Source organism: Malus sylvestris, chromosome 12 (genome assembly GCF_916048215.2).
Source record: "Malus sylvestris chromosome 12, drMalSylv7.2, whole genome shotgun sequence".
In the NCBI taxonomy this organism is placed as follows: domain Eukaryota; kingdom Viridiplantae; phylum Streptophyta; class Magnoliopsida; order Rosales; family Rosaceae; genus Malus; species Malus sylvestris.
This window is the reverse complement of record NC_062271.1, coordinates 5874534-5901739: the sequence shown is the minus strand read 5'-3', so window position 1 is coordinate 5901739 and position 27206 is coordinate 5874534. Positions and strand designations below refer to the sequence as shown.

At 36.5% G+C, this 27206-nt stretch overlaps 4 protein-coding genes across 6 annotated transcripts; 2 read left to right on the top strand and 2 right to left on the bottom strand.

Annotated features, from left to right (window-relative positions):
• The first annotated feature begins 5658 nt into the window (after positions 1 to 5658).
• On the top strand, positions 5659 to 7563 carry LOC126591901 (thioredoxin-like 3-1, chloroplastic). Its single transcript, XM_050257613.1, has 5 exons — positions 5659 to 6144; positions 6739 to 6813; positions 6928 to 6994; positions 7230 to 7247; positions 7340 to 7563. The coding sequence occupies exons 1-5, from the start codon at positions 5837 to 5839 to the stop codon at positions 7436 to 7438; spliced, it is 567 nt and encodes a 188-aa protein (XP_050113570.1). The 5' UTR covers positions 5659 to 5836; the 3' UTR covers positions 7439 to 7563.
• A 1408-nt stretch (positions 7564 to 8971) lies between these two features.
• LOC126591899 (uncharacterized) lies at positions 8972 to 10670 on the bottom strand. The gene is made up of 3 exons (XM_050257609.1): positions 9651 to 10670; positions 9464 to 9543; positions 8972 to 9309 (listed from the first exon to the last, which is right to left on the bottom strand). The coding sequence occupies exons 1-3, from the start codon at positions 10536 to 10538 to the stop codon at positions 9216 to 9218; spliced, it is 1062 nt and encodes a 353-aa protein (XP_050113566.1). The 5' UTR covers positions 10539 to 10670; the 3' UTR covers positions 8972 to 9215.
• Positions 10671 to 12210: 1540 nt separating this feature from the next.
• Positions 12211 to 15701, bottom strand: LOC126591897 (gamma-tubulin complex component 3-like). The gene is made up of 3 exons (XM_050257606.1): positions 13283 to 15701; positions 12711 to 13177; positions 12211 to 12614 (listed from the first exon to the last, which is right to left on the bottom strand). Exons 1-2 carry the CDS (start codon positions 15553 to 15555, stop codon positions 12883 to 12885), a joined length of 2568 nt encoding a protein of 855 aa, XP_050113563.1. The 5' UTR covers positions 15556 to 15701; the 3' UTR covers positions 12211 to 12614; positions 12711 to 12882.
• Positions 15702 to 23098: 7397 nt separating this feature from the next.
• On the top strand, positions 23099 to 26949 carry LOC126591900 (E3 ubiquitin-protein ligase SINAT2). 3 transcript variants are annotated; one of them, XM_050257610.1, is made up of 4 exons: positions 23099 to 23265; positions 24515 to 24867; positions 25629 to 26015; positions 26215 to 26949. In XM_050257610.1, exons 2-4 carry the CDS (start codon positions 24712 to 24714, stop codon positions 26533 to 26535), a joined length of 864 nt encoding a protein of 287 aa, XP_050113567.1. In that variant the 5' UTR covers positions 23099 to 23265; positions 24515 to 24711; the 3' UTR covers positions 26536 to 26949. The 3 variants fall into 3 exon arrangements, with proteins under 3 accessions (XP_050113567.1, XP_050113569.1, XP_050113568.1); XM_050257612.1 differs by lacking the exon at positions 23099 to 23265 and adding an exon at positions 23336 to 23527; XM_050257611.1 differs by lacking the exon at positions 23099 to 23265 and adding an exon at positions 23336 to 23588.
• The last annotated feature ends 257 nt before the right edge of the window (positions 26950 to 27206 follow it).

Sequence of the window (27206 nt, the reverse complement as noted above, 5' to 3'; positions counted from 1 at the left end):
AAGCCCTTGAAGATCCGTTCATCACTGTTCTTCAAGACCAAGCCCAAAAGCCCTTGGAGATCCGTTCATCACTGTTCTTCAAAGATCAAGCCCAAAAGCCCCTTTGAAGATCCACTCAAATCCACCTTTAAGATCAAGTCCACGACCCTTAAAGAACGTTCATCCTTAGATCAAGCCCAACGGCCCTTTGGATCAATCGCACATCCACAAATACACACCTTACGGAGATCGAATCAGAGGATCAAAATAGAGAGAGATTGTAACCCAAAATCATCAAACATTTAAATATTTGTTTGTGCACGTTGTTCTTGTCTCTTTCGTTTCAGGAATTTTCCGTGTTCACAATGTGAAGCATGAATTGATATATATATATATATATATATTCCATTTCTAGGAAAATTATTCATGTTTTACGGCGAGAGGTTAGAGCATTTGTTAAACAAAATGGTTTTGAAAAGCTTTGTTTTTGCCCACTCACACTTTCTGTTTTGCGCCCCTTCAGGTTTTAGGTAAGCTTGTTCATTGGTGGCTCACGAGGATTGACTGGAGGTTCTGACAAACTATCACAATTGTAGGGTATCTTTGGGTGTCGTTTAATTAGTACTTGTTTTCTGAATTGAAATCAGGCTACTCACGCTCTGATTGTGTATTCACACATTCCCTAGCACTCATTTTAGCTAATACTCTTATGAATTGGTTTTTAATTATTCGTATTCTCTATTATTATTATTGCTTCCAACACATGGTTACGTCACCCTCACGTGACGGCCAGCATGCTTTGATTCAGGTCGGGGTGTGTCATGAACTTTATGTGTATTATTGAAAAATATGTCTTAATAACGTTATTAAACATGAAAATTGTGATTATACATGTATCAAACATTGGAGCTTTAAAAACCATGCAATTTAACGAATCATTAAGACATGTACAAAAATGTTTTTTTTTTAAATACGTAGGTACATGTATAATACGCGAATTTAATAACAATAGAGTTCAGACATCACAACTTCAATCTTAATTCACATTTTTATTTGGATCACACGACTGTAACACGATATTGACAAATCCTAAACATTTTGATAAGTTATTTATAAATCTACAAAATCGTTGTTTGGGGGATAAAAAAGGTTTACACAATCTGTGTAAATGGGTTTTTATGTTATGTTTATATATTTTAATACGTTTAAAAGAAATCTAATGCCTTGACAATTTTACAATAAAAAAAGGCAAGTAAAACAAGATAAAGTTGGGAATTGGGGACATATATATTCACAATTGACTATCTGCAGTGCCAAGTGAGATCTCCAGCTGGTTGAAGACAATATATGTGGTGTCCAGGATGGAACTGAAAAAAGAGTTCCACTACGAACATCAGGAATATATGTGGGTGTCGAGAATCAGAATTTCGCTTTCTACTTCAGTACTGAGAGAGAGAGAGAGAGACACACACACACATATATATATATATATAAATATAAGAACACCGACACATTATATAATTAGTTCATGAACTACACTGTTGAGAAGAGAGAGAGAGAGAGAAATCTCAAGGTACCTTGATGTAAAAAAAATAATGACCACTTTTGTAGCTCTAAGAAAACAGGAACGGGCACATTTAGACTGGATCAGTTTTACAACAAACTACCACGAAATCAATTTACAACCGATCAATTTGGTTCGACTCAGTTTCAACAAAAATCAATGAGGAAACCAGATCCAAATTTCTTCTAAAATTTGTTTATCCAATTAACAAGAAAATGCAATCATAACTTGTTGCATATTTTTCATTTTCTAACACATTAAACCATCTCAAAATCAAACATATCGGCAAATTTCAAAATTCATTGAACTAATTAATATAGTTGCAACCTGAATATCAGTAACTTCATACTTCCACCAAACTTCAAATTTTCATCCTCATTTAATTATTTACACGTGTAAAATAAAAATAATACAAAATAAATACAACCCCCGTCGGTCCAATTCGATATTATTTTCTTGTCCAACCGCCCAATTCGATTTATTGTTGACCACAACTTAAAGCTCAAAACCAAAACCGAACAATTTAGACAGTTTGACTTTTGTCCAAGTCCAAATCACTCAACAACTTCATCTTCACCGACTGACCTCCCGAACCAATCAAACTTTAATGATCAAAGAAAAAGACAAGCTGTGCCATTTGATTTTGCTCAAATTTAGAGAGACATGATGATCTTCTTTTTTTTTAATTTTGGTCGAAACATGATGATCTCTTATACATTTTTCTCCCAAACGTGACGATAACTAGCTAGAGAAGAATACTTCCAATAGTGATGATAATATTTTATTTAGTTTCTTTTATCTTGTTCACTTCGTAATTAAATTTTAAATGGAGTAAGTGTTAGAGTTCAAGTTCAATGTCATTCAAACTATTAATTACCTCAACACATTCTGTTTTAGCATTGTAATATATATATACACCCCGATTGTAAAAACAGAAGAGAAAAAACAAGAAAACACAAAGAGAAGAGTTTGCAATCATTTTAGTGTTGATGAGATCATTAGATCTTAACATAATTACAACTAAAAAAACTAACTAATGATATCCTCGACATTGCGGCATTGTCAAGTAATTATGTCGACATATTGGTGTAAAGATATGAATATTTGTTCAACCACAGCGACTAGCAACGTCTATGCATCTAGTACCAAGTTATTGCAGTTTAAAAAAGTGAGGAAAATTATTAAGAAAGAGAAGTAATTGTAAAATTTATGGACAAGCAACATCACTAGGCTTTTATGGAGAATTCATAATTTTGATAATTGAGATTAATAATCAATAGTTTGTAAAATAAAATTTTACAAAAAGTTAAAAAAAAAAAAGGCATTCTATATATGTAATTTTTTTTTTTATTAGAGTCGGAACTGCTCTATTTTAAAATGAGAGAGAAGAGTTTGAACCTAGAACGTAATGAGTTGAAAAAGAAGGTCCCAACCCCAAAAGACAATCTATAGATTTCATGAACAACTCAAAACTAATTCTCATAAGTAATTACGAGGAAAACAAAAATTTGAAGTGAATTTTAAAGTTTATAAGAAAAGAAATTGGCTGTCCACAAATTGAAGATCCCAACCGATGTCACAAATAGAAGAAAAACAATTTTATTGGACATATGAGATGTAATTAGGGTTCTATATAAACATCACACTGTTACGATATATGAAGCAACTTTAGCCGTGAGATGCAATCGAAACAAGCATGCAGGAATGCATGGGTCTCTCTGCTGCTATCTAGCTGGGAAATGACATGCAATAATTTAAATAACAAACGTACAGAAGAAGGAATTTGAATTACTTACCCGGAAAGGTCATGATTTCAGCCAGCCCATGTGAATATCTGAGCACAAAAGTTGAACACCGCATAGCATATATAGTAAGCAAGCTTTTTTAGGTTGCATGCATTATTTCTACTTATATAGTTGTAGAAACGATGGATCATCCACATGTTCATTGGGCATGGGGCACGTACCCGTTTATTTGTTGTTGAAGCTTTATGGTATGGTGAACTTTCAAATAATGACTTGGGTACTGCATCTCTAATTTAGACGTAGGATCTAATATAGAAGTGAATATCACGTCTATTAGCAGTGTCGGTTTTGAGATATCGGAGGCTCAAAGTAAAATTTGAAAAAGTGAACAACTTCACACACGAGAATTGTAACATCCCACATCGTCTAGGAGAGTGGATCCTCTAAGCCTTATATGTATATTCTCATCTCTACCTAGAACGAGGCATTTTGAGAGCTCACTGGCTTCGAGTTCCATCGGAACTCCGAAGTTAAGCGAGTTTGCACGAGAGCAATCTCATGATGGGTGACCCACTGGGAAGTTCTCGTGTGAGTTCCTAGAAACAAAACCGTGAGGGCATGGTCGGGGCCCAAAGCAGACAATATCGTGCTACGGTGGAGTCGAGCCTGGGATGTGATGGGGGTCCGGGCCGGGATGTGACAATTTGGTATCAGAGTCAATCCCTGGCCGGAAGTGTGCCAACAAAGACGTCGGGCCCCTAATGAAGGGTGGATTGTAACATCTCACATCGCCCAAGGAAGTGGATCCTCTAAGCCCTATATGTATATTCTCATCTCTACCTAGCACGAGGCATTTTGAGAGTTCGCTGGCTTCGGGTTCCATAGGAACTCCGAAGTTAAGTGAGTTCACGCAAGAGCAATCCCATGATGGGTGATTCACTGGGAAGTTCTCATGTGAGTTTTCAGAAACAAAATCGTGAGAGCGTGATCGGGGCCCAAAGCAGACAATATCGTGCTACGGTGGAGTCGAGCCCGAAATGTGGTGGGGGCCTGGGGCGGGATGTGACAAGAATGATTTGTTTCATAATTTGTGTATGTGAATATTGCAAAATTAGACATTTTCATGGGACCTGGCAAACAAATTGTTTCATATTTTAAAATTTATTATTTTCATATATATATATATTAATTAATAAAACCCTCTTTGTCAATAAAAAGAGGGTGAAAAGATTACTTAGTCTTCTATCATACAAAAAAAATAATGGGCAATAATGTAATTTTACAGGTCCAAATACTACGGTTTTTTATTGAAGCCTCACCTACCGGCGATGTTAAAATACCTCCAATATTAAAAAAAAAAAACCTAGAACAACAACCTCCCACTCCCCCTCCCCTGCGTTCTCTCTCTCTCCCTCTGTCCTTCTCATTTTCTAAAAAAATGTGTTCATACACACAAAGTGTGTAAGCAATAAATGAAAACCAAAACCGGGTAAATCTCTATTTTTTATTTTTATCAGAGATAAATCTTCTTATACCTATATTGGTACAAATATTTCAGTGACCAAACAGAAAATGTACAAGTCCAACATGATTGTTGGTATTGTATGATTGTGATGAGTCCAACCCAAATAAAGAATCAAATAGGCCTGCATTGTTTTGGGTAGCATTCAGCAAACCGAATCCGGATCCTCTTTATAAGGATTTCGGAGATCTGTGAATCACGTTCATTCATCGTACATCGGACGATCATAAATTATTTTAATTTAAAATTAAACACAAATAGTACCTGATAAAAACTAACCACATGATGTACGATGAACGGACACGATTCATGAATCTCCTGGATTATCACAAAGAGGATCCGAAGAGGATCTTGTTGGCAGCAAACCATTTCGGGTGGACGAGTCGGGTAATGCTAAAGAGACTAAATGCATAGACTAAATTTTGTAAATTAAATAACATAGAAACTGATGATTGAACTATTACTTAAGTGTGATTAGCGTGCTTATTCATATTTGTGACATATAATTTATTTTATAAATCTAGTCTACAAATTTGGAGCAATTTTGCTCACCTCCATAAACTATAATGTATGTTTACCATGCATTTAATAATATACCACGTGTACTTTCAATTAACTTAGGTTTTTTTTTTCTTTGAACACCTTGGTTAATTATTTTCAAAATTGAAAATGTAAAAGTAATTTCATGTAAAAATTAACTAGAATTAAATTAAAAAATCATAATTATAATGGTGAGCAAAAATATTCTCTACGAATTTAATGTACCTAGAGTTATCCTTTTGTGTTTCACTTGTGGATAAGCTTTCCACAAACGTTAACCATTTCCTCCCACTTTTCGAATCAAGACAAAGACCCTAAAAAAATAAAAAAAACCATACTGCTCAAGTGTCAAAATATCCAACATAAGAAAACCACCATTTTCTGACCCATCGTCCAAAAACTCTCACTTCCTCAGAATCAAAAGTCGTATGTTTTCTTCTTCTTCTTTGTAATAGTTGATACTGTAACAGAGAAAATAGGAGTAAGATGTCTGTTTTGGCAGCCAATTCTCACGTTCTGTGTAGCAGAGAAGTCCATCACAGAGAGCAACAGCCACAGTTCTGGAGCAACGGCGGCGGTTTCTTGCTGTTGCCAAAAGCTTCTGGATTAGGGTTTTTGAACAGAAACAGAGATGGGAACAGGACGTTGAAGATGGACTTGAAAGTTGAGGCCTTTTGGGGCACGGATACCTCGAGACCCACTGTTGTGGAGATGGAAGCAATCAACGACTGTGATCAGCTTGACCAGATTCTCAGCCAGGCACAGGAGAGATCCCAGCCCGTTGTCATTGATTGGTCTCTCTCTCTCTCTCTCTCTCTATGAATTGATGCATGCTAGGCCACTTAAATGTGTTCACATTATTTATCTTATCTCTTAGAAATAAATACGGTTTATTTTCTAGCGGAAGCCTGTTTTAGACTCGCTGAGCGCATCTAAATGGCAGAAGAACTTATATGACAGGATGACACGAGTATATTGTCATCGCATTTCATGCTATTGTTGTTGATACAATCATACAAAGATATATAAATTTTTGTTCACATAATGTTGTATCGTAGGCACAAAACTAATAAAAATAGTACCGTTACATGTAAATTGCTCTCTTGAACAAGGCTAGCTTGCATATGATAAGCAAACTACAAAATTAACTGTTGAGGCAAAGGTTCATATACCAGTTTCACTTTGACTTGTTTTGAGGAAGTCTAAATAGCATTCCTCATTTTGTCATCCACAGAAATGGAAATTCAAATATAAGGATTCTTGCAATAGGAAGAGGAATACGATTAGATTAAGAGTTAGTAAGTTAAGTAAACCGAAATTTAAAGTAAATTATCTCTTACCACTAAATTTGGTGACTTGAACATAGTTTTCCTTCTACCAATTGACAGGATGGCATCTTGGTGCCGCAAATGCATATATTTGAAGCCTAAATTGGAGAAGCTAGCTGCTGAATATGACACCAAGTAACTCTCTCTCTCTCTCTCTCTCTCTCTCTCTCTCTCTCTCTCTCAACAAAAATAAGACTTGCCATGTTATCAACTAACTGTGAAACCTTTTTATGTACATAAACACAACAGGATCAAATTCTACTATGTTGATGTCAACAAAGTACCTCAAGCTCTAGTGAAGCGGGGAAACATCTCTGTATGTCTATTTGCATTTTGAAAGAGACTTTCTTATTACACTCCTGATACGCCACTGTAATCTCTCAAACCAATAATGCAATGTCATATGAAAACATTAACACAAATGACTATTACGTTATTCATAGAGATACCGCTGCCACGTATCGGGGAGGTGTAAACCCATCCTTTCCATAAACTTTTACCCTCATTATTTACCGTAACATTAATTTTTTTTTCTCGTTTCGTTTTCTCAGAAAATGCCAACAATTCAGGTGAGAGTTTCCCTTTTGCAGTTAACAATTTCTGGTTGTGATAAACAACATTGCTAAACTGTTCTAAATGCATTTGATAAATGTATTTGCAGGTATGGAAAGATGGAGAGTTTAAAGCCGAAGTGATTGGGGGACATAAAGCATGGCTTGTGCTTGAAGAAGTGAGAGAAATGCTCCAAAACTTTGTGTGATAATTCGATTTTCTGATCGCTCAGTTTCCTCTCAATTTTTCTTTTCCGGTAGGCCACAATACTTGCATGTATGTATTCATCACGATATATAATGAAAGAGCAATCTGTACAGTCAAATTTATTTCTCTTCTCAGTGTTGTTTCTTAAGATGTTTGTAATGATGAACTCCGTTTTCGAGCTCGATTTTCCGTTCTTCCGAGGCCTCACCGGACGGAAAATCCTGCGTTCGAGATGAAATATGCCGGAACTCGGCCTCAGCTCCAGATCTTGCTGGATTGTGCAAGGTTGTTTCATACAATGAGGTCGTTTCCAAAGAATGGCCTCCTTGGTAAAATAACTTTGCAAAAATCTATGCAATTAGCATGAGAAAATAGAATAGGTTTTGGCGGATTTCACCAAACTTTCTACTTATAATCAAAACCGTTTGTATTATATTTCACTCGATTATAATTAAAATCGTTTAGTCAATTAACTGTAACAACTAAATAATTCTTCATCGCTTCAGCTAGGATATAACACGATTCCTCTTTACGACATTAAAATCACAGGATGACTGAAACCCCAAAGATAATTTGCGGACAGATCCATAACGGGTAAAGCATAACAGCAACAGAAAGGCTAAGTTTCGCTCATCCGGCGGGGAACGGAGCACAGCTTGCTGGAGGCAAACATCGTATCAAATACAGATGGAGAAGATTCAAGGAGCTGTTTAGTTTCTTCAGACTGCAGGGTTCCTCACTCTCCACCTCTACAAGGAAGTACACTCGATTGTTTTAGCGAAACGAATCACTGTCAAAAGACTTCACCTAACTGCGACCTCTGCAACTATTTATACATCCCCTAATCTTCACTCGCATTTCACTACACTTTATCATGCATAACCAGTCTCTCCTGCGGAGCAACCTAACACTTAACTACAGCTAAAAGCTTGCAACACTGCTCGTCTCAAGCAGGCAGTTGTACAAACTTATGGTGCGGTGAACAGCATACTAAAACTAACTGATACAGGCATGTCTGTAGATATTACCTACAGTCGAGACCTGCATTCAATCTGTGGTTGTAGGGGTCTAGTAATGTAACGTACCCATCCCTCTAAAAAAGCTTCGCCGCTATTAGTTGTGAATAAACCGTTAACAAGCTACAACATAACAATAGCATAGGTTCATTTCTAACAAAAAAAAATCACACTGTTAAGATACATACACCCATACAATAACACATGATTAGAAAACATACCCTTATCAAATGCAATCTTCGCGCTTTCGCATTCACATATAGGATCAGCATAACGTGATAAGCCCCTCTAATAACCAGTTAACAAGTTACAAGAAGTTAACAAATTAAATTTATGTTCATTTGCTAACAATGAAACACGTAACAAACATACTCGTAAATGACGTTTATTTGCCATATGTGTCAAAAGCACGAGTCTTCAGCAGGGCATCAAGAGACGAACCTATTTTCCTTGCAGGGATGAAAGGCAAAAACGGTTCGGAATAAAAAGCAAAAATGGAAACAAGAAAAGAAACCCAATGAGACAAATCTAACTCTTCCTCATTCATACTAACACAAGAAGTTTAGTTATTAAAGTCTTGAGAGGACTGACAATTCATTACGAAGAAAATCTGCTTATCAATGACAGTGCACAACATTATAACATTGGACCTAATGTCTTAGATTCGAAGCATTTAGACCGGTAAGTTAATTCCAAACATTGAATTCAGGCTTCCAAAACCATCAAATTCTACAATTCCAAGAGAAAACCTACTTGAATATCTTAAATGCCAAAACCAAAAACTGCCCTTATCCGCTGGAAGATTAGATCCCGCCATCCTCTCTCTGTATTCTCCACCACAGTCGCATTCCCATATCTGCATTACCAAACACATAAAAACCAGGCAATCAACTTTCCATCCAAGAAAACAATTCAACTCACAAACTCCAGTCCTGTTTAAGCTCCAATTCAATCAAACTCAATTTGTTTTCGAGAACAACCCATTAACCAAAAGCTTAAACAAAACCAACCTGTCTTCCTCAGGAATATTCGTATGTGTTAGCTTAACAACAGTGAGACCAGGTTCAGGTTCTTCCAGTGTAAGCCTCACCTGCAAAATTCAAACATAACACTCAATCCACAAATCACAAAACCAATTAAAACTACCCAAAAGAACACATTCAAACACGAAAAACCCGAATTTCAAATTCCACATACCGTCGAATCAATCCCATCAGGCCAGCTCCCAAATCTCCACTTCTGCACAATCAAACTCCCATTCTGCAACTCCAAATTCGAACCGGTCACCGACCCATCAAAAATACTGATCGGCCCTCCAACCTCCTTGCTTATCTTCGCATTGCTCTGCGTAAAACCCTTCCACCTATTCTCATCCATCAAAATCTCAAACATATCTTTCGCCCTGCAACTGAACTTCTCTGTCAAACTAATAGTCTTAAACCCTTTCTTGCTCTCCTTCTTCTTCGCCTCCTCTTTCTCCACAGCCACCTCCTTCTTCGCTGCCGCCGCAGCCGCCGCAGCCGCCGCCGCCGTCGAATTACTCTTCGGCGCAATCTTCTTAACCTCAATTTCCTCCTTCGCAGGCCCGCCCTTAGCCATACTCTCCACATAGACCCTAACCTTTTCCAAAATCAAAGGCTTCCCCTTCGCCACCATCGCCTCCTTAATCCTCCTCCCAACCGGCCCCTCATCCTTCACCGAAATCTTAACCTCCGGGTCCTCGTCGGCGTTCTCGTCCGAAATATAAGGAATCTCCACAACTCCGTCGACCTTCAGCAGCGATTTCCCGTCGCCGTCCTTCGCCTCCCCCTCCCACGACAGATTGAGGCTGATTTCGTATCCCGGGATGATCTTCCCCTTCCGGACGTTGACGTAGGCCTCGCCGTCGACCTTGTCGACGGTCTTGGTCCTGAGGTGGAGGTTGCCTTCGCCATCGAGGATGGTGAGGTTGTTGAGGAGCTTAGCAAGGAGGTCACGTGACCAGCCAAGGCAGTCGGTCTCCGCCCAGTGCCAGTTGTGGACGTTGGCTCCGTCGGGCCTGTCCTCCACGATCCACCGCTTGTCGCCCTCGCCGTACTTCGCCATTGATTCGAATCAGGAATCACACTCAAAGTTCTAGAGAGAGAGAGTGAGGGTTTGGGATGCGGAGGGGAGAGAAAAATAGGGTGGGGGAAGGAGTCTGGAGGGTTCTTTGGGAGGACTGAGGAGTGTGGAAGGGTCCAGAATTTTGAGGGGCGGCCCAATAAAATAGGGGAATGGAAGGATTAGAAGGATCTGGAAGAAATCCTATTTGGGCCTTTTTTTTTTTAATTTGGATCCTCGCCGGATCCCCGGGTTGGGGATCCTAGAGATCAACGTATGTGGACCGTTGATAAAAAATCGTGTGGTCTTAATTAAATTCTTTTTATATTTTTAAAAGTAAAGCAGCCTCGTTTTACCTGAAAAATATTAAAAAGGAAAAAATTGTAACCGCACGATTTTTTATCAACGGTTCACATGCGTTGATCCTTAGCAAGGTGATCTGGCGAGGATCCAATCCTTTTTTTTTGCAATTTCTGTGTTGTTGAAGTGATTGAACTGTCAGTTCATACCTGAACTGGTTTTTGAATCAAAAAAGGGAAAGAAAAAATAGTCACTCACAAATCATGTATTTTTTTTTTAACAAACGAAATTATCTACACTAAGAGGTTAAGGGGAAGAGCTGGGGTAGGCTAAACCTCATAATAAACTAGCAATAATATGGTTCAAAATCGTTTTTGACGATAATCGACCATAAAACCTCACTTACAAGTGAAGATGAATATCAACGTATCGTAGTACTAAATAGCGTAAATCCTATATTTAGGTCTTTCAAATTATATTGAAAGTTTAAATATTGCATACCAATGTAGAAGATCTTTAGTGTCTCTCTCGAAAGTTGTTCCAGTCACACGACATGACATATTGAGTGACAGTACAGTTCAGCCAATTGTAGTATTACTCAACACATGACATATTTAGTGATAGTCGATTGTATTAATAATCACCCGCTTTGCCACCCAGCTATTTCGATTTCGATTTCGATTTCGTTTCTCGACATTCACATTGTATGGAGGCCGTAGCAACATCAATCAGCATTGACTCGGTCATCTGACCGTATGAATTTAAAATTAAAACGGTTCATTATCTTTTTATCAACATTTAAAGGTTATTTACCAAAAAATTTATCCAGTTCGAAGACCATTTACTGTAATCCACAGGTCATCTAACAAGCAACATTATTGCAATGAACCGTCAAATGATTTGATTTACATGTACAACAAAACAATCTCCATCAAATGAATTTTTCTAAAAATCGTCTTTAGATAATGTCGAAGGGAATAAACAATCCTAATTATGACGTTTGTATGAAAAAATGATGTCAGGTCGTTATAGGAAGAAAAAAACTAATCAATGCAGAGAGCCAAACAATGCCCCTTTTTTATGCCAAAAGACCTACTACCATAACAGGCATTCAAAGAGCATTCAAAGTAGGCCGATTACAAAACCTAATAAGAAAGTTTCGACTAACTTTGTCCAACATTTTTAGTAACTGCGAACAGTGCTTGGGAGCTGCTTACTCACGTGGACAACTATAGCATAATTATTTATGCACAAGAATTCAAAATTTTCGAATTCGTTTCAACGAATTGCATATACAGTGAAGGTTTTCACAAGATTGCTAAACAAATTATCACCTGATATCGCGGACACTCTGGTTCCTCTACAAATCATCATCTGATAGTATCCAAATACAATACTTGCATTGAGTTCGATTGTCCATTAACAATTAACGATGTCAAAGACAACAAAAGTTTCTAACAAGAAAGACATCAATTTATACATATGGCTAACACAAAAGATCAAATAGTGGACGAAACAAGTGAAATGGAGATGCAAAAAGTTAGCACTCGTTGTCTATCATTCAATCTAATCCAGTACTACGATACGTATATACAAAGCTCTAATGGGTCTGCTCCCAAAGCTATGAAAAAAACAACTCACCCGAAAAACAAAACTTGAAAAATATCAGCTGCGATATGTGTACACAATCAAATTCCACACCCTGATCTAGTGATGCGATATACCTTTAAGTCAACAGTAAATCTTCCACACAGGCCATCAGAAAGAAGCAAACACCGTCTGAAAATATCAAGATAAGGATATCATATGTTAGTCCTCCGAGAAATGTCAAATGCAAATACAACAGTCATGAAGGAGCTAAGGTTTTCCACTTACCTAACAATCAAACAATATAAAATCGTATGTACTAGCTTGTTGGTCCCGTCAGCCAGATGCAGCATGATTGTTCAACCAGATGAGCAGAGACGATTGATGAACAAAAAATTAGTTTGATCATGTCATGAATTCCAGTTGCATTTGCTTTAACTCGTATGTACTAGCTTTATTTCTACGTACTAGGATGCAACTGGCTATAAAACTCAGTGAAGTCCAGCCGAAACAGGAGGAACTTTAAATCAACATGTTGCTGCATGGGCAACTTAGAAATAAAATCCTCAAGCAATGATGAATATTCTTTTGATAGTGCATCTAAATCTTGTCCCATATTCCGAAGAAATTCACCAGCACGTTGCGTGAGGGCTTTCCTGCCTTCACTAATCCAGGATCCAGGCTCTGACGACCTATCATTTGATCGCTTTTTTGCTTTACTCTTGTCTCGAGAGGGTAAAGAGGATTCCATGGTTCTGCAACAAACCATCCAAGACATTAGTTTACGAAGAAAAAGAAAAGGAATGAGGTAGCAGTATTTTGGTTCACAAATAACTGTGATCATACAGAATGAAGAATACCTGGCTTGCAACTCATTAATCCCTTCAGACAATCGATCTGCATGACTTCGGAATTTCAATATAAGATCAAACAAGGCAAAGAGTGAATCATAAAGGGTTTGGGAACGTTCTCCAAGGAGGGATTTCTCCAAAATCGAATGGAGGTACTTTTCATGAGCGGCAAGTAGATCATCGAGGTCCTTAGCCACGTCCATTTCATTCAAAAAATTGGACCAAGACACCTCCAAGACTTCAAACATAATATAGTATTGCAAGTTTGAGACAAAATGATTCATCTCATCCCAAAGAACCTGGTATCGTCTCAAAGTTGAAAGCAACTGCAACTTAACTGCATTCGGGAGCTTCATAAATGAACGTGAAGTGATACAATTTGGCTTCATTGTCTTCCAAATACCAATAAGGGCATGCTCTACTCGCCGAAGCTTCCATAAGAAATTAAAAATTCTTAAATACTTTGTCATCACAGATTCTGTAAAAACAGTATCTAAAGGAACCCTTGCATCATATTCCAATGAGAACACATCCCAGCCCCTATCTCCGGTTCCATGTGGCATCATCTTTACCTTCAACCTATCCAATATGTCACGATCATCATACTGAGCATTAGATGCTCGAATTGCAGTTTCCAGCAACCCAGCTAGCTGAAAAGAGCTTATTGTGTTAGCAGGTTCAGAAAGCTCTGGCCCAACTATATCCATTAGATACTGAACAAAGTCACCCTGTCCGAGGAGTAAATACCGCTTTATAGCAAGACAGTGCTCCTTGAACTTGTACTGGTTGTAAATAACATCCAACAAATGCTTATCAACTCTCTTTGCTGCTCCATCAACCAAAGACTCAAGAGCATCAGTTTCACCATATCCAAGACCCCATCTTCTTGTCGTGGTACCAGCAGCAGCTGCAGCTTCTGTTGCAGCATCAGCCCAACCACGATCCTCACAACAGACACGAAGGAAATTGATTGACTTGCCTGTCCTCAGAATGCGTTGAGCAAGCGATTGAGAAATAAAAGAAGGAAGCATTCCGGCATGGAGCATGTAACCTTCCCTCCAAAGAGACTCAGCTTTCACTGGCTGACCCACTACAAAGAATTCTGCAAAAACATCTTCTAACTCCCCTTCCAAAACCCAACTCCTAACCATCTCAAATAGTGGAGAGCATACCCTCCGAAGTAAGCGTCCCATGAACTCGTGCACCAATGGGTCACCATGCTGGGCATGTAAATGAATAGCCCCAGCCATTGCCCCACCCCTTAAAACCCTACATTTATCAACCAAAACAGCCATTAACCTCATTTTCACCATTGGCTCCGCAAACCAAACAGACAATCTCCTCAGAGAAAGATAATTCTCTGAGCTCGCAGTCTCTGAAACCAAAGGAATTGGATTCATTGACTGCGCTTCAAGAACAGCCAACAACTTATAGTAATCGGAGAGCTCATCTTGTAACGCAGCACAAAAGGCCTGCCCAACGGTTCCAACATTGTCAGATGGAAACCCATCCATACTCTCTGAAATATACCCTTTAACCTTCCTAAACAACCACCCCAATTCACAAAGCTTCCGAACCATAATGCGGGTTGCTCTAGGCACCTTAATCAAATCCGATAAAGCATAACCATCAGCACTACTATCAAATTTCACGTACTTGCCATCAATTCCTTGACAGGCATACAACACATCTCTCACCAAAACCTCTTCAGAAACCTCATTCTCTTCTTTAATCAAATTCACAAACTCCCTAAAAGCAATTTCGCGGAGATTTTCTGGGTCTTTAGAAACCAACAATACCCCATTGTTCCAACCCTTTTCCTTATTCTCCCTACCCACCAAAACCCTTGACTCCTTCCCCGATTCGGCATCATTTAACCCCAAATTGGGCAACAAAACCGAAGAATCCAACTGGGTTTTCCCATTTTTCCGATCCTCCGACACAATTTTGAGCAAATAAACGACTGCCCATTTGTTATTTACACTCCCCGGGCCGGTTTTCGACGCGAATTTGGTATAAAGGTCGGCGAAAGTGAGGGCCTGCGAGGACTTACCTTGGGTGGCGAGGCGGCGCTTGATGGACTGGGCTATGGCGGCGGCGTCGGGAGCCACGGACGGAGTTAATCGGCTGGAGATCAAGCGGAAAGCGTAGCGGAGCGAGCTCTGGAATTCCGGGGAGTTTGGAGTCAGCAGGTGAGATTCGGAATTGGGACTTTGGGAGCGGAGGCGGATGACGAGCTCCTTGATCAGATCTGCAGCTTTTTGCTGGTCTTCTTCCTCCATTAGTGAGAGATGAAGGTCGAAGTAGGAAGGGAGAGTGGGGATCTTGCGGGAGTGTGGGAGTGATTTGGTGAGGGTGAGACCGCCAGAGTGTTGAGTGTGACTGCACGGTTTTTGATTTTTTTTGTTGGGCGCGGAAATGGGGTTTTTCTTTTTCGTTTTAGGAAAAGAAAACCGCATTATTATCATGAAGATGAACGCAAAACTAATAATTCTCTCACATTTTCAAAAATTTTCCAACTAAAAATAATTTTTCTTAAATTATTGACTAAAAAAATGTTTTTCTCTTGAGCTGATTTGAAATAATTTTCTAAAATTAGTAAAAATGTAAGCTAGAAAGACTAAATTTGCAAACTAAATAACGTGTCACCAATAAAAAATAAGCACGTTAATTAACGTTTAAGATAATCCAATTATCAATTTTCATGTCATTTAATTTACAAAAATAATCTCCATAGTAAAATGTCCATGCATGTTTGAATGATCACATTTTGCTTCCTTGTGGATTAATTGCCCATTTAAGCCTAACAAAAATGTATCCAACAAAGCCCACCATAAGAAAGACGATGAGGCCCAAATAAAGAGGAGAAATAAAGGAGCCTTGTTAAGAACAATCCACACTGTTGGATAATTGAGAGATTAGTGGAGTTGGGCATAACACTTAATAAGGAACTTAATTTATATGATTACATCTAATGATGGAGAATGGTGGATTTGAAATAACAATGATGATGATCAGGTGTTGGCAAATTAGTTCCAAGAAGTGAGTACTAAGTACTAACCACGTCCTCGTCTTTTAATGGATTTGCTCATCCTTTAGCCAAGTTTACGCTATTTGTTAGTAATTTTTCAATATATTATATCTATAAGATTCCTCTTTATGTTAGAATATCGCTTCTATTAAAAAAATGCTAATTACACTTTTCACCCTTCTACTTTAGGTTCAGTAACAATTTTGGTCCAAGACCAAGTCTATGAAAAATTGACACTTTTCAAGTACCTTAAGTTGTGGATTGTCCTTTTTCCGAAAAAATTGTTACTTAAATTAAACCACAAGGGCAATTTACCTTATATTTATTCTTTTGCAAGGCCTGGCGTAGCCAAGTTAATTAGATCAAACAGTGTGATTCCCTCTCTAAACACAATTTAAATCCAACTCCCCAATAAATATTTAGAGAAATTAGTCAAAGTGATCATTTCAAACCCCTATTGTTGAAGTCGTCAGTTTTTCAACATGTTTGGGATATTTGATCACTACGCACGTCATCAATCTCTTACCAAGTCTAAAATATCGATGATATTGGAAATACCGGTTGTCAAAAAACACGGAAATTTCGATGGAAATATCGGGATATTATCGATATCGATAAAAAATTGAATAAAAACCACGAAAATTGTAAGAAAAACTTGGAAATTTTTATTAAAGAGTAAATTGTAGCAATGGTCCCTCAACTTTAATCAAATTGGAGCAATGGTCCCTCAACTAAAAATCCATTACCATTGGTCCCTCAACTTATCAAAATGTGTAGCTATAGTCCTTTTCAACAATTTTGTCAAAATTTTGTCAAAATAAGTTATGTTGGAATGACCATTTATACAATTAGGGTCCCTCAACTCATCGAAGTGTGTAATTATGGTCCTTTTCGTCAACTACGTCAAAATTTTTGTCAAAACGAGTTATGTTGAAAGGATCATTGCTACAATTGGGTTAAAGTTAAAGGACCATTTCTCCAGTTGAATTAAAGTTGAGGGATCAATGGTAATGGATTTTTAGTTGAGGGACCATAGCTGCACGTTTTGATGAGTTGAGGGACCAATGGTAATGGATTTTTAGTTGAGGGACCATTGCTCCAATTGAGTTAAAGTTAAGGGACCATAGCTGCAATTTACTCTTTATTAAAACTTTGCAGGATGTTTAGTTAGTCAATTATCTATTAGTTTATCACAAAAATTGGAAGGAAATGCATTGCATGATGGATTTAACTGATTTAAGTTGATTATATAGCGAGCTGACAAACATTGTGAGGGTAGAAAATATGTAGTAATTAATGAAAGAAGTTTAAACACACCATAATCATTTATATATAAAGAATTAGTACAATATTTACACTTTATATATTGCATGGTAAGATACATGAGTGACTTAGTACCACATAAAGTTCCTATCAAGGTCTAAAATATCGATGATATCGGAAATATTGATAGTCCAAAAAAAAAGAAAATTTCGATAAAAATATCAGGATAATATCGATATTTTAGACATGTACCACTATGTGATTGATATTTAATTTTTCCCAGTTCACCAATTAAAATTTGATACAATCATTTTATCCCATTTCCCTAAAAAAAAAAATTAGAAAAAAATTCAACCAACTTTTCTGATATTAATTCCTGTGGGCTGTACGCTATGAAATGACTATTTTGGTTTTAAGCAAGGGTGTACGTATGAAACTGACTTTCCACTGCAGGCATTTATCGAAAACAGTCATATAATTCTGTGAAATTGAACTGCATATGCAGGTAAAGCTTTTGAGTTTTTAACCCACTAGATCTGTGTTCTTTTCATTGTTTACATACGATGCAAACGAGACAACGTTTGGCACATCAGAATCGCCATCATTGCCGTATTTATCATCTTTGTTTTGTCAGAAATGTGGGGAACGTATGTATGTGTAAATATGCAAATTTCGAAAGCTTCACATTTCGAGATTCATATTGAAGTTATTTATTAGAATTTTTTGAAATCACAGTATCAATGGTATTGATTCCTCCATGTTTGCTGACAAAGAACAAGAATTATAATCATTTTTTATAAAAAAAAAATTGGAATCATTTTAGTTTTTGTGCTTCATGCGTTTACTAAAATATGAGTAAAAAAATCATTTCATTCATTTAACTTTCTCATGTGTTTACTTACACGAAAAAAAAAATGAAAATTGTAAGTTTTCTCTTGAAATACGCATTGAGTAGGTGTAGTTGCCCCCAATGTTTAAAAATAATAGTGTAAACAAATTTGTCTTGCATGCAGATTATAGTTAAGATTATGATTAAGTGCCTTAATTAAATCAAAATCAAGTCTTTGATTCAAATTATGATAACCATATGCTACCAAATGGAACAAGTTTGAAACCATTGCCATACATAATGCATGGTTTACCTACCCATTAACCCATTAATTTTTTCCTTTTTATATCAAAAAGGTTACCTAATATTCTCATTGTTATATGCCTGATGCAGATACTCCAGTAGGAACAAAAGATATGCCAAATTTTTGTTAATATTAATGCCCAACATTAAGATTAATGTTTGGAACTTGCTCGAATCGAATAATTAAATAACTATCGTGTAATTAACCTTGCTTTAACATCCAATATTTTGGTCTTATTAACAAATACTATAATTTGACGGTATTCTTCCTTAAGTATAAGTCAGATGTTTCAAGTTCGACTTGTGTAGATGACGGACGTATAATCTTTGTATTGAGTTCTATACCTTATTGTAACTGACTCATTGTGTTACTTAGTACAATAATGTTTATACAAAATTCAACATATAGTTTTGATTGTTTCACTGTTTTGCTTAGTGCAAGTCTCCTCTCCTTAATTTGAAGTTCGAGAAATATACATGTGAAGATCTTTTGAGGATCATCTGAATGTTTGGTACAAGTCATTTTTGTGCTCACCAAGTGTTTGATGTAATGCTTACTAGGCATATTTCGACTGGTTGTGTCGATAACACTTGACATATACTTTCAATATCACTCTTCATATTGCTTCGACATATGTTGATATTTGTTGACATATGTACAACATGGTTTGGTTGACGACAAAGACTACCAAGTGTTTAAAGAAATGCCTCGGTGAATAAATTGATTTTTTTTTTACATACTTCTAGCTAAAAACCTTGAACCTTTTAACACTGAAACTCCCAAGGTTCAAATCATGAATCTACCATTGTCCTTAATCATGTCTCATCTCCTTATTATTCTTGTGTTTTTGATACTTTTTTTATTAACAAATGATATTATCTACACTAAGGGGATGGAGTGGGCTTAGTCTCACAATGGGCTAGCAATAATGTGATTCAAATTCGCTTTAGGAGAGAATCGAACCTAAGACCTCTCACTTACAAGTGAAAAGAAATACCACTAGACTGTAGTACTAAACGGCTTATTTTTTTTTATATTTAGAACATCGTTATTGTAATACTTCTTGTACATAATAAATAAAGTAAGATATTGTTTTTTTTAGTACAACAATATATTTTACACTAAGGGTAGGGGGAGTTCGGCTAAACCACACAATGAGCAACTTAATTTGGTATCGAATTCGCCATCCATGAGATATTGTTAAATAAATAATAAAAATATGGGAGTTTTAACGAAAAGTCCGTTGTACTGTTCACTTTAATGAAAAATCACATTTTTACACTAAAAAGACAAACTTGTTACTATTCACTTTACCCTTTATTTTGTCCTTATCGTTAAAACTCAAAATTTTCAAACTATTTTCATTCCTTTTTCTTAAAAATATTTGATGGGTCCAATACTCAACCAAGGACGTGCCGAGGTGGTGTGGTCCATGTTTCTGGTGAATTCTGAATACATTATAAAGCACCAATTAAACTTGTTTGGTTACTAAATATTGTAGGCATATGGGATGGTTTCATGTGTTTTTGACAGGACCACCCTCCAAAACTCCAAAAAAATTGTTTGGATGATTGCACCCCAACAACTTTGGTCTCACAAGACAACAACACAGCTCCCAATCGAATTACTATTTTGAGGCAGCCTATAGGAAGAGGTTATCTTACCTACCTTCCTAGCTTTACCCAAATTGTGAAAATTGAAAACATATACAAAACTTCCAAAGTTCCTAAAACCAGTCAAACTACATTTTGGATTATCTTTCTCTTGCTTAAGAGGTTGGAGCAAAAATATTATATCAAGTTAATCATGTTTAAGTATGAAATGTTTTTTACTATGTGTATAATATTAGGCTGGTTTGGTATTGACGTGATTTAAAAAAAATGCATTTGATATATTGTAGAAATAAGCAGTTAGGTGTTTGGTAGATTTGTAAAAGTTCTTTGAGTTCAAAAAACGGCATCTAAGTGTTTTGTAAACTTTTATATAAAAGCGTTGTGAATATGTACAGTGACCAAAAGGAAAACTATTCATCCTTTTTTAAAAATATTTTCCTATTATTTTCTACAAACTCTCTCTCTTTCTAGAAGCTGACACAGTTTCTCTCGTCTCTCATTTTCTCCATCCAATTCTCATCTCATCTCTCCCCATATTCGGTCCCTCTCTCTCCTTGTCTCGAACTCACAGTTGGTCTTCGGCTCCTACTTCGAACTGTTGCGATCGAAGAGATTAGCGATGAAGCAGTTGACGTCATGGTCAGAATCGGGGGCGGCGGCGGAGAATCGGTCCTAGTTGAAGGAGCTCCGAGATCGAGAGGACCTGCAACAGCGACGGAGAACCAGTGGATGGTGAGATCGGTAACAGTCGCAATTGGAGGAGCTCTAGGGATCGAGAGGATTAGCAGCCGTCGTAATCAAAGTAGCACTAGTGTCGGAGAAACAGTGCGCACCAGTGGATGAGGGGATCAAAGTAGCACTATTCACTCGTGTTAAAAAAAAAAAAAAAAGTAGATTTTTCAAAGTTGCTATTTGCTGCTTCCGCTTTTTGGCTTCGAATGATCCCTAATTTTGGAAAAAAAAAGGGTTTGTCTAGTGTTCACCATCCTTTCCACTCAAATTTGAATTTATCTTCCCATAATTTAAATGAAGTTAGTGTGATTATCTTATTGTTTAGACTTTGGATCAATTAGAAAAATTATAAAAACAAAACAAACAATACCAAATACACTTCTAGAAAGATCATAAGTGCAAATAAGCAAAATAAAGTGTGAAGGGTGCAATTTGCTCATTAATTTGAGAGGGGATGAGCATTACCATTACACTAATTGTTGTTGAATGGTTATGATTCAATTTTTATGTGAAGAAATCTTGAATTAAAAGACATCTAACGGTAATTAATAAGATGAAATGTTGACTATGTGATCAGCAAGAAAGAAATGACTTTGCGCAATCCGTTTAATTACGTCTCTTAATTCTTCTTTGATTTATTTACTCAATGTTAAATATAAGGGAAAAAAAACAATGTGCATAAATCACTTCTCTAGAAAAAATACACCCTTATAATAAACATTTTTTATTTTCTAAAAGTGCTTCTAAACATTCTGCAAACATTGTTTTTAATCTCAACAAAAACACCTCCAAAGAGGCATATTTTGTTTTTGTTTCATCAAAGACTTGATAGGAACTATGAGCTAATGCTCTTGTTTGAGTTTTGACTTCCTTTCGTAACCCTAACCAAAATTAAAAGAGTAAATTATTTAATTACAAGATACAAATTGCCAAAGTTCTTGGAAATAGTCAAAGTAATTTCAAATATTTACATCGATATTGCAGTATCACAACGTGTTGACGTGGTATTACAAATCTACAAAATTACACATACAACCACTAATTTACTACAAACTCGTTTGGTACCTTCATTTTTTGAAAATGAAAATTATAAATAAAAAACTGAACAAAAATAATAAAAAAATAAGGACAAAAACTAAAAACGAAAGTGGCTAGCAAACGAGGAGTTGTGACTTGTGAGCTGTGTGAACTGAGAAATTCAAATTTTCATCCTTAGAGAAAAATACAAATAAATAAACTGCAGGTGTCCATCTAGAAAATTTAAAGGCGTCAACGTGCTTGGAAAAAAACATACAAAAAGGACTGGAATATATACAAACGTCGCGTGCGGGTAGAGGCACAATTGGTCCACTCGTTGTGGTAAAATTAAATTTAAGCAAAGAAAACCATTCATTTTTTTCTCACAAATATATATATATATATTTTTAATGAAAACTAATGAAAATGGTTTAAAATTTTTGAATTTTAATTATAAGGACAAAATAAAGGGTAAAGTAAATAGTACCAGGATTGACTTTTTAGTGTAGAAACGTGATTTTTCGTTAAAGTTCCTTTTTTTAAATGATAATTTCTCTTTGGAGTAAAACTAAATTTAAACAGCCACTTATTACTATAGTTTAGTGATATTTCTACTCTTTTGTAAGTGAAAAGTCTTCGATTTTCATTAAAGACGAATTTAAACCAGCAAACCCATTGTAATGATTAGTCTACTATCACTTTATTAGTGCAGATAATATCATATATTAAAAAAAAATTATTGAATTAATAATCTAAAAGAAAGCCACTCACTTTTTTTAATTTTTTTTTTCAAAAATGATAATTTAAGAAATCATGATTAAGTTTGAACACAGTATAATAAAAAAAATTGACAGCAATACTTATAATAATAAGTTTAATATGAGTTGAATTGAAAAGTCTTAATTTATTAGTAAAGTTCACCATCAATTGGTATTAATAGGTGACTTTTAAAATTATATTACTGAAAACACTTTTCATTATTTTAATACACCTTCTAAACGAGTCAGTAAAATCAGACAAACAGGGATCAAATATTTTACTTAGAAAACAAAACACAAGAAACAAAAAGAAGATAAAATAAAAACAAGAAAAACAAAAGCACATTTCTTGAGTGATTCTGAAGCATAGAGACAACGGAGGCCATCGATGCCCAGCACCGATACGAGCAAGGCACTCCCATTTTCTTCAATTTTTCCTATCCGGGTAATCCGCGTGTGTGTTGCTTCTGGGCTCGCTTTTCGATTCTCTTTTTGTTTTTGCTGTTGTTTTTTTCTTTTGATCATTGATTGGGTTTTTGGAGGGGAATGGGGATTTTTTTTTCACTTTTTTTATCGTGCCTGGATTTATTTGCACTGCTATTTTAGATGAAGGGAAAGTTAGCTTTTGGAAACAACCCAGTTTTTGGTTTGAAATTTGGGTATCCGGGTTGAGATTTTTGTTTGAATTTGTCTGCTCTCTCTCTAAGGTAGATATTGGGAAGCTAATTTGAACTTTGGTTGGGTTTTTGGTTGCAATTGTGAATCGGGGTATGCTTTTTGTGCTACTGTTATGGTGTCTATTTTTTTTTCTAATTGATTGAGAAAGCTGGTTGCTTTTTAATGTCTTCTGTGTAAATTTTTTAGCTTATTGTTTTTAGTGCAAATGAGGAATGTAGGTTTTAGTCAAAGCATAGTTCTGAATTGATCTGGGATTGTTCCTATCTTGCTGGATATCTTATAAATCTGAAATTGCCTATGTGATGATCGAAAAGTTGGAAAAGGAAAATCCCTATGTTCCTTGTTTCATCTCTTTTGAAGTTGAAATTCTTTACGTATTTTAGTTGAAATTGTTTTCATGATGCATTTTTTCTTCCTCAATCTCCATAATTTCCTTGCTTCGTATTCTTATGAACTCTGTTATTGCTACCGTAATATTTGTGCAGTAATAAATTTTGCATATTGATTTGTAAAATAAGGTTTGAAAAAAGCCTAGTGATGTTGTAGTTGTGGGAATTCATGATATACCAATAGTTTCAAGAGGGTCTTTACTGTGCCTCGGTGGTATGGATGTCCACCAATCTTGGAATCCTCACTGGTAATACAAATTCCAAATTTTATCCCAATAAGCGATTTGGTGGGATTATAAGAGCTTGAAGAGCATTTTTGAAGCTACTATGGAAAAGTGGAGATATTTATAGGTGTAGCCTTGTAAGGTCGACTATAGGAGATTGAGAACTTTTGATATCACAAAGCAACTGAAGTCTAATCTGACCTGCCTATACCTCATAAGCTTTCTAAGTGCATTGAGCTGAACAACTGTTTACATTTAATGAAACCTTTCTTGATAACCTTCTTGTTATTTGTCTTTTGTCTGGACTTTGGACTCCAGTTGAATAGTACACTCTTTAGAAAGTATTTCATCCATAGCATGTGATATAGTTATATATAACTCTTTGTTCATCTTGTTTTGACAGAGGTAAGCATGTCTATGGAGAATTGAGAGCGGAATAGAGGGCAAGTAGAATACTCCTGTCTTATGAGCCAGAATTTTGTTCTATTTGAATCACTTGTGGCTCCTGGGGGAATTTTATAAGGGGGTTTTTAAAGATTTGAAACAGTCCTGCTCCTGGGGACACTTTGCGAGGGTGTTCTTGAGTTTGCAGATTATGACATGGCAATCGCAAAGTCAGAGACAGGTAGTAATAGTATGCTTAGTAAGACTACCCCTGGTTTGGGTGGAAAGCATGGTCTTTATTCGACCAATGGTGTGCATGAGTTGCTTGAGTGCCCTGTCTGCACGAATTTGATGTACCCTCCTATTCATCAGGTACATTTGCAGTTAGGACATATGTTTCACCTGAATCTTCTGTTTCTAAATTGATCCTACAATATATCACAAAATCTTGCAGGCTATAGTCTTTGAAAATTTATTAGCCTTGCCTTTGTACTTGCTATAGCAGAACATTCAGTGCTTGCAATCGTACTTGAAAGTTTATTAGTCTCTTCCTTTTTTCCTTTTGAATTTCTGGGATTGACAATTGGGACCATGCCTGGACTCATGATCTTCATATATTATCTTAGTATAGTTCTCATAATAGTTCTGTGTTGTTCTGCTTTAATTTATTCTGAATATAAATGTATGAAACTCTCATGCCCTCCCCCTTTCTCGGTTTAAATGCGAAAAATAAGATTGTTATGCCTCTGTATATGTATTATGTTGTGAGTCTTGTGACCCCTTTGTTTTAGTTGTTATTGCCAACATGATTTAGTTAATTATATGTATTATTGTTCATGCTATCCACAGGCTACCGCACTACAGTCGACCATTTAGTTTTATTACTCTTAATTTTCGGGTTTGCTGAAGACTAAATTGCAATGGCTATGTTCCTTTTATTCAAGATAAAATTATTCGCTTATTGACTTTTGGGGTTCAGATTTCCTTGAAGCCCTTGAAGTGATCAATCCCTCACTTTCTTGACTCTAATTTTACCCTCTTCTTGTAATTGAACACGGGGTATTGTCCTGTCAATCTGGAATCACATGATCTTTATGACTCAGTTCTTTTGTTTTAAAATTCTTGTTTTGCAGTGTCCTAATGGCCACACAGTATGTTCGGACTGCAAGATAAGGGTGCACAATTGTTGCCCCACTTGCCGCTATGAGCTTGGCGATATAAGGTGTTTGGCTTTGGAGAAAGTTGCTGAATCATTGGAACTTCCATGCAGATACCAGAGTTTAGGATGTCATGATATTTTTCCTTACTACAGCAAACTCAAACATGAACAACACTGTCGATTTCGTCTATATAATTGCCCTTATGCTGGATCTGAGTGCTCTATTACAGGTGACATCCCCACTCTCGTTGCACATCTTAAAGAGGATCACAAGGTTGACATGCATGATGGGTGCACCTTCAACCATAGATATGTTAAAGCGAACCCAAATGAAGTTGAAAATGCAACTTGGATGCTTACTGTAAGTTTTTTAATTTTAATATTCTAAAGTGTTACAAAAACTATAAATTTGTGTAGTTAAACTCTGTACTTTTTAAAAATTTTCATTTTTGGTGCGTGTACAATGTTTAGTAGCAATATTCATATTGATTCAGCTTGGAAAATTTAATTTTTTAATGTGTACTACTGACTGGCATATTGAATTATGTTTTCTCCCGCAGGTCTTCAATTGTTTCGGAAGACAATTCTGTTTGCACTTTGAGGCTTTCCAGTTAGGAATGGCTCCAGTCTACATGGCCTTTTTACGATTCATGGGTGATGATATTGAGGCTAAGAAATTCAGCTATAGTTTGGAAGTTGGTGCAAATGGCCGTAAGCTAATATGGCAAGGGATCCCTAGGAGTATCCGCGACAGTCATAGAAAAGTCCGTGACAGCCAGGATGGACTCATTATTCAGAGGAATCTGGCTCTCTATTTCTCAGGTGGGGATAGGCAAGAACTAAAGTTGAGGATTACTGGCCGTATATGGAAAGAAGAATGAGATCTGGATAGATGATTGGTGTTTAGGTGTACAGTTAAAAACTGAGACTGTCTAGGGTAGCTCCACGTTGAAGCGTGAATGTGTTTCGCTTCGTTTTCTTCGTTTGAACTTGAAGTTGAAGTGACTGAGCAAGAGGGTATTTTGAAAACTTACTTATCTGCTGACCGCTGCCTCGGTAAGATCAGAGCTGCAGCTTAGCGTCAGAAAACGGATATTTGAGTTATTTGATGGGTTTGATTGTTTGTGCATGCTTTGCTTTCAAAAGTGACACAAAGTCCTTGGCTTCATATGTATCTAAATACACCTATTGCCATGTATTTTGTACCTATTGTGTTTCTGATGTAATGTGGCCATTAACACCATATGGCCTGAATTTATGAATCCATTCAAGAGATTTCTTCTTTTTCTCGGCCAGGTTGAATCAAGCTTCTGCAAAACTAGCATTGTTGGCAAATTAATTGGGCATAAACGTTCTCATGGTCACCGGATGACCAAGTGATGCGTGGTTATTTACCCTTTCATTTGATATCATAGGTGGAGAATAATTAGATGTGCTATTCGTGTAATCGTGTGTTCATCTCAACCTTTGATATTAAATTCAAAGGTACAATGAATCTTTGGTCACTTGGTGAGCAAGAGATTCGAACTTTTTTTTTTTTTTTTTGAACAAA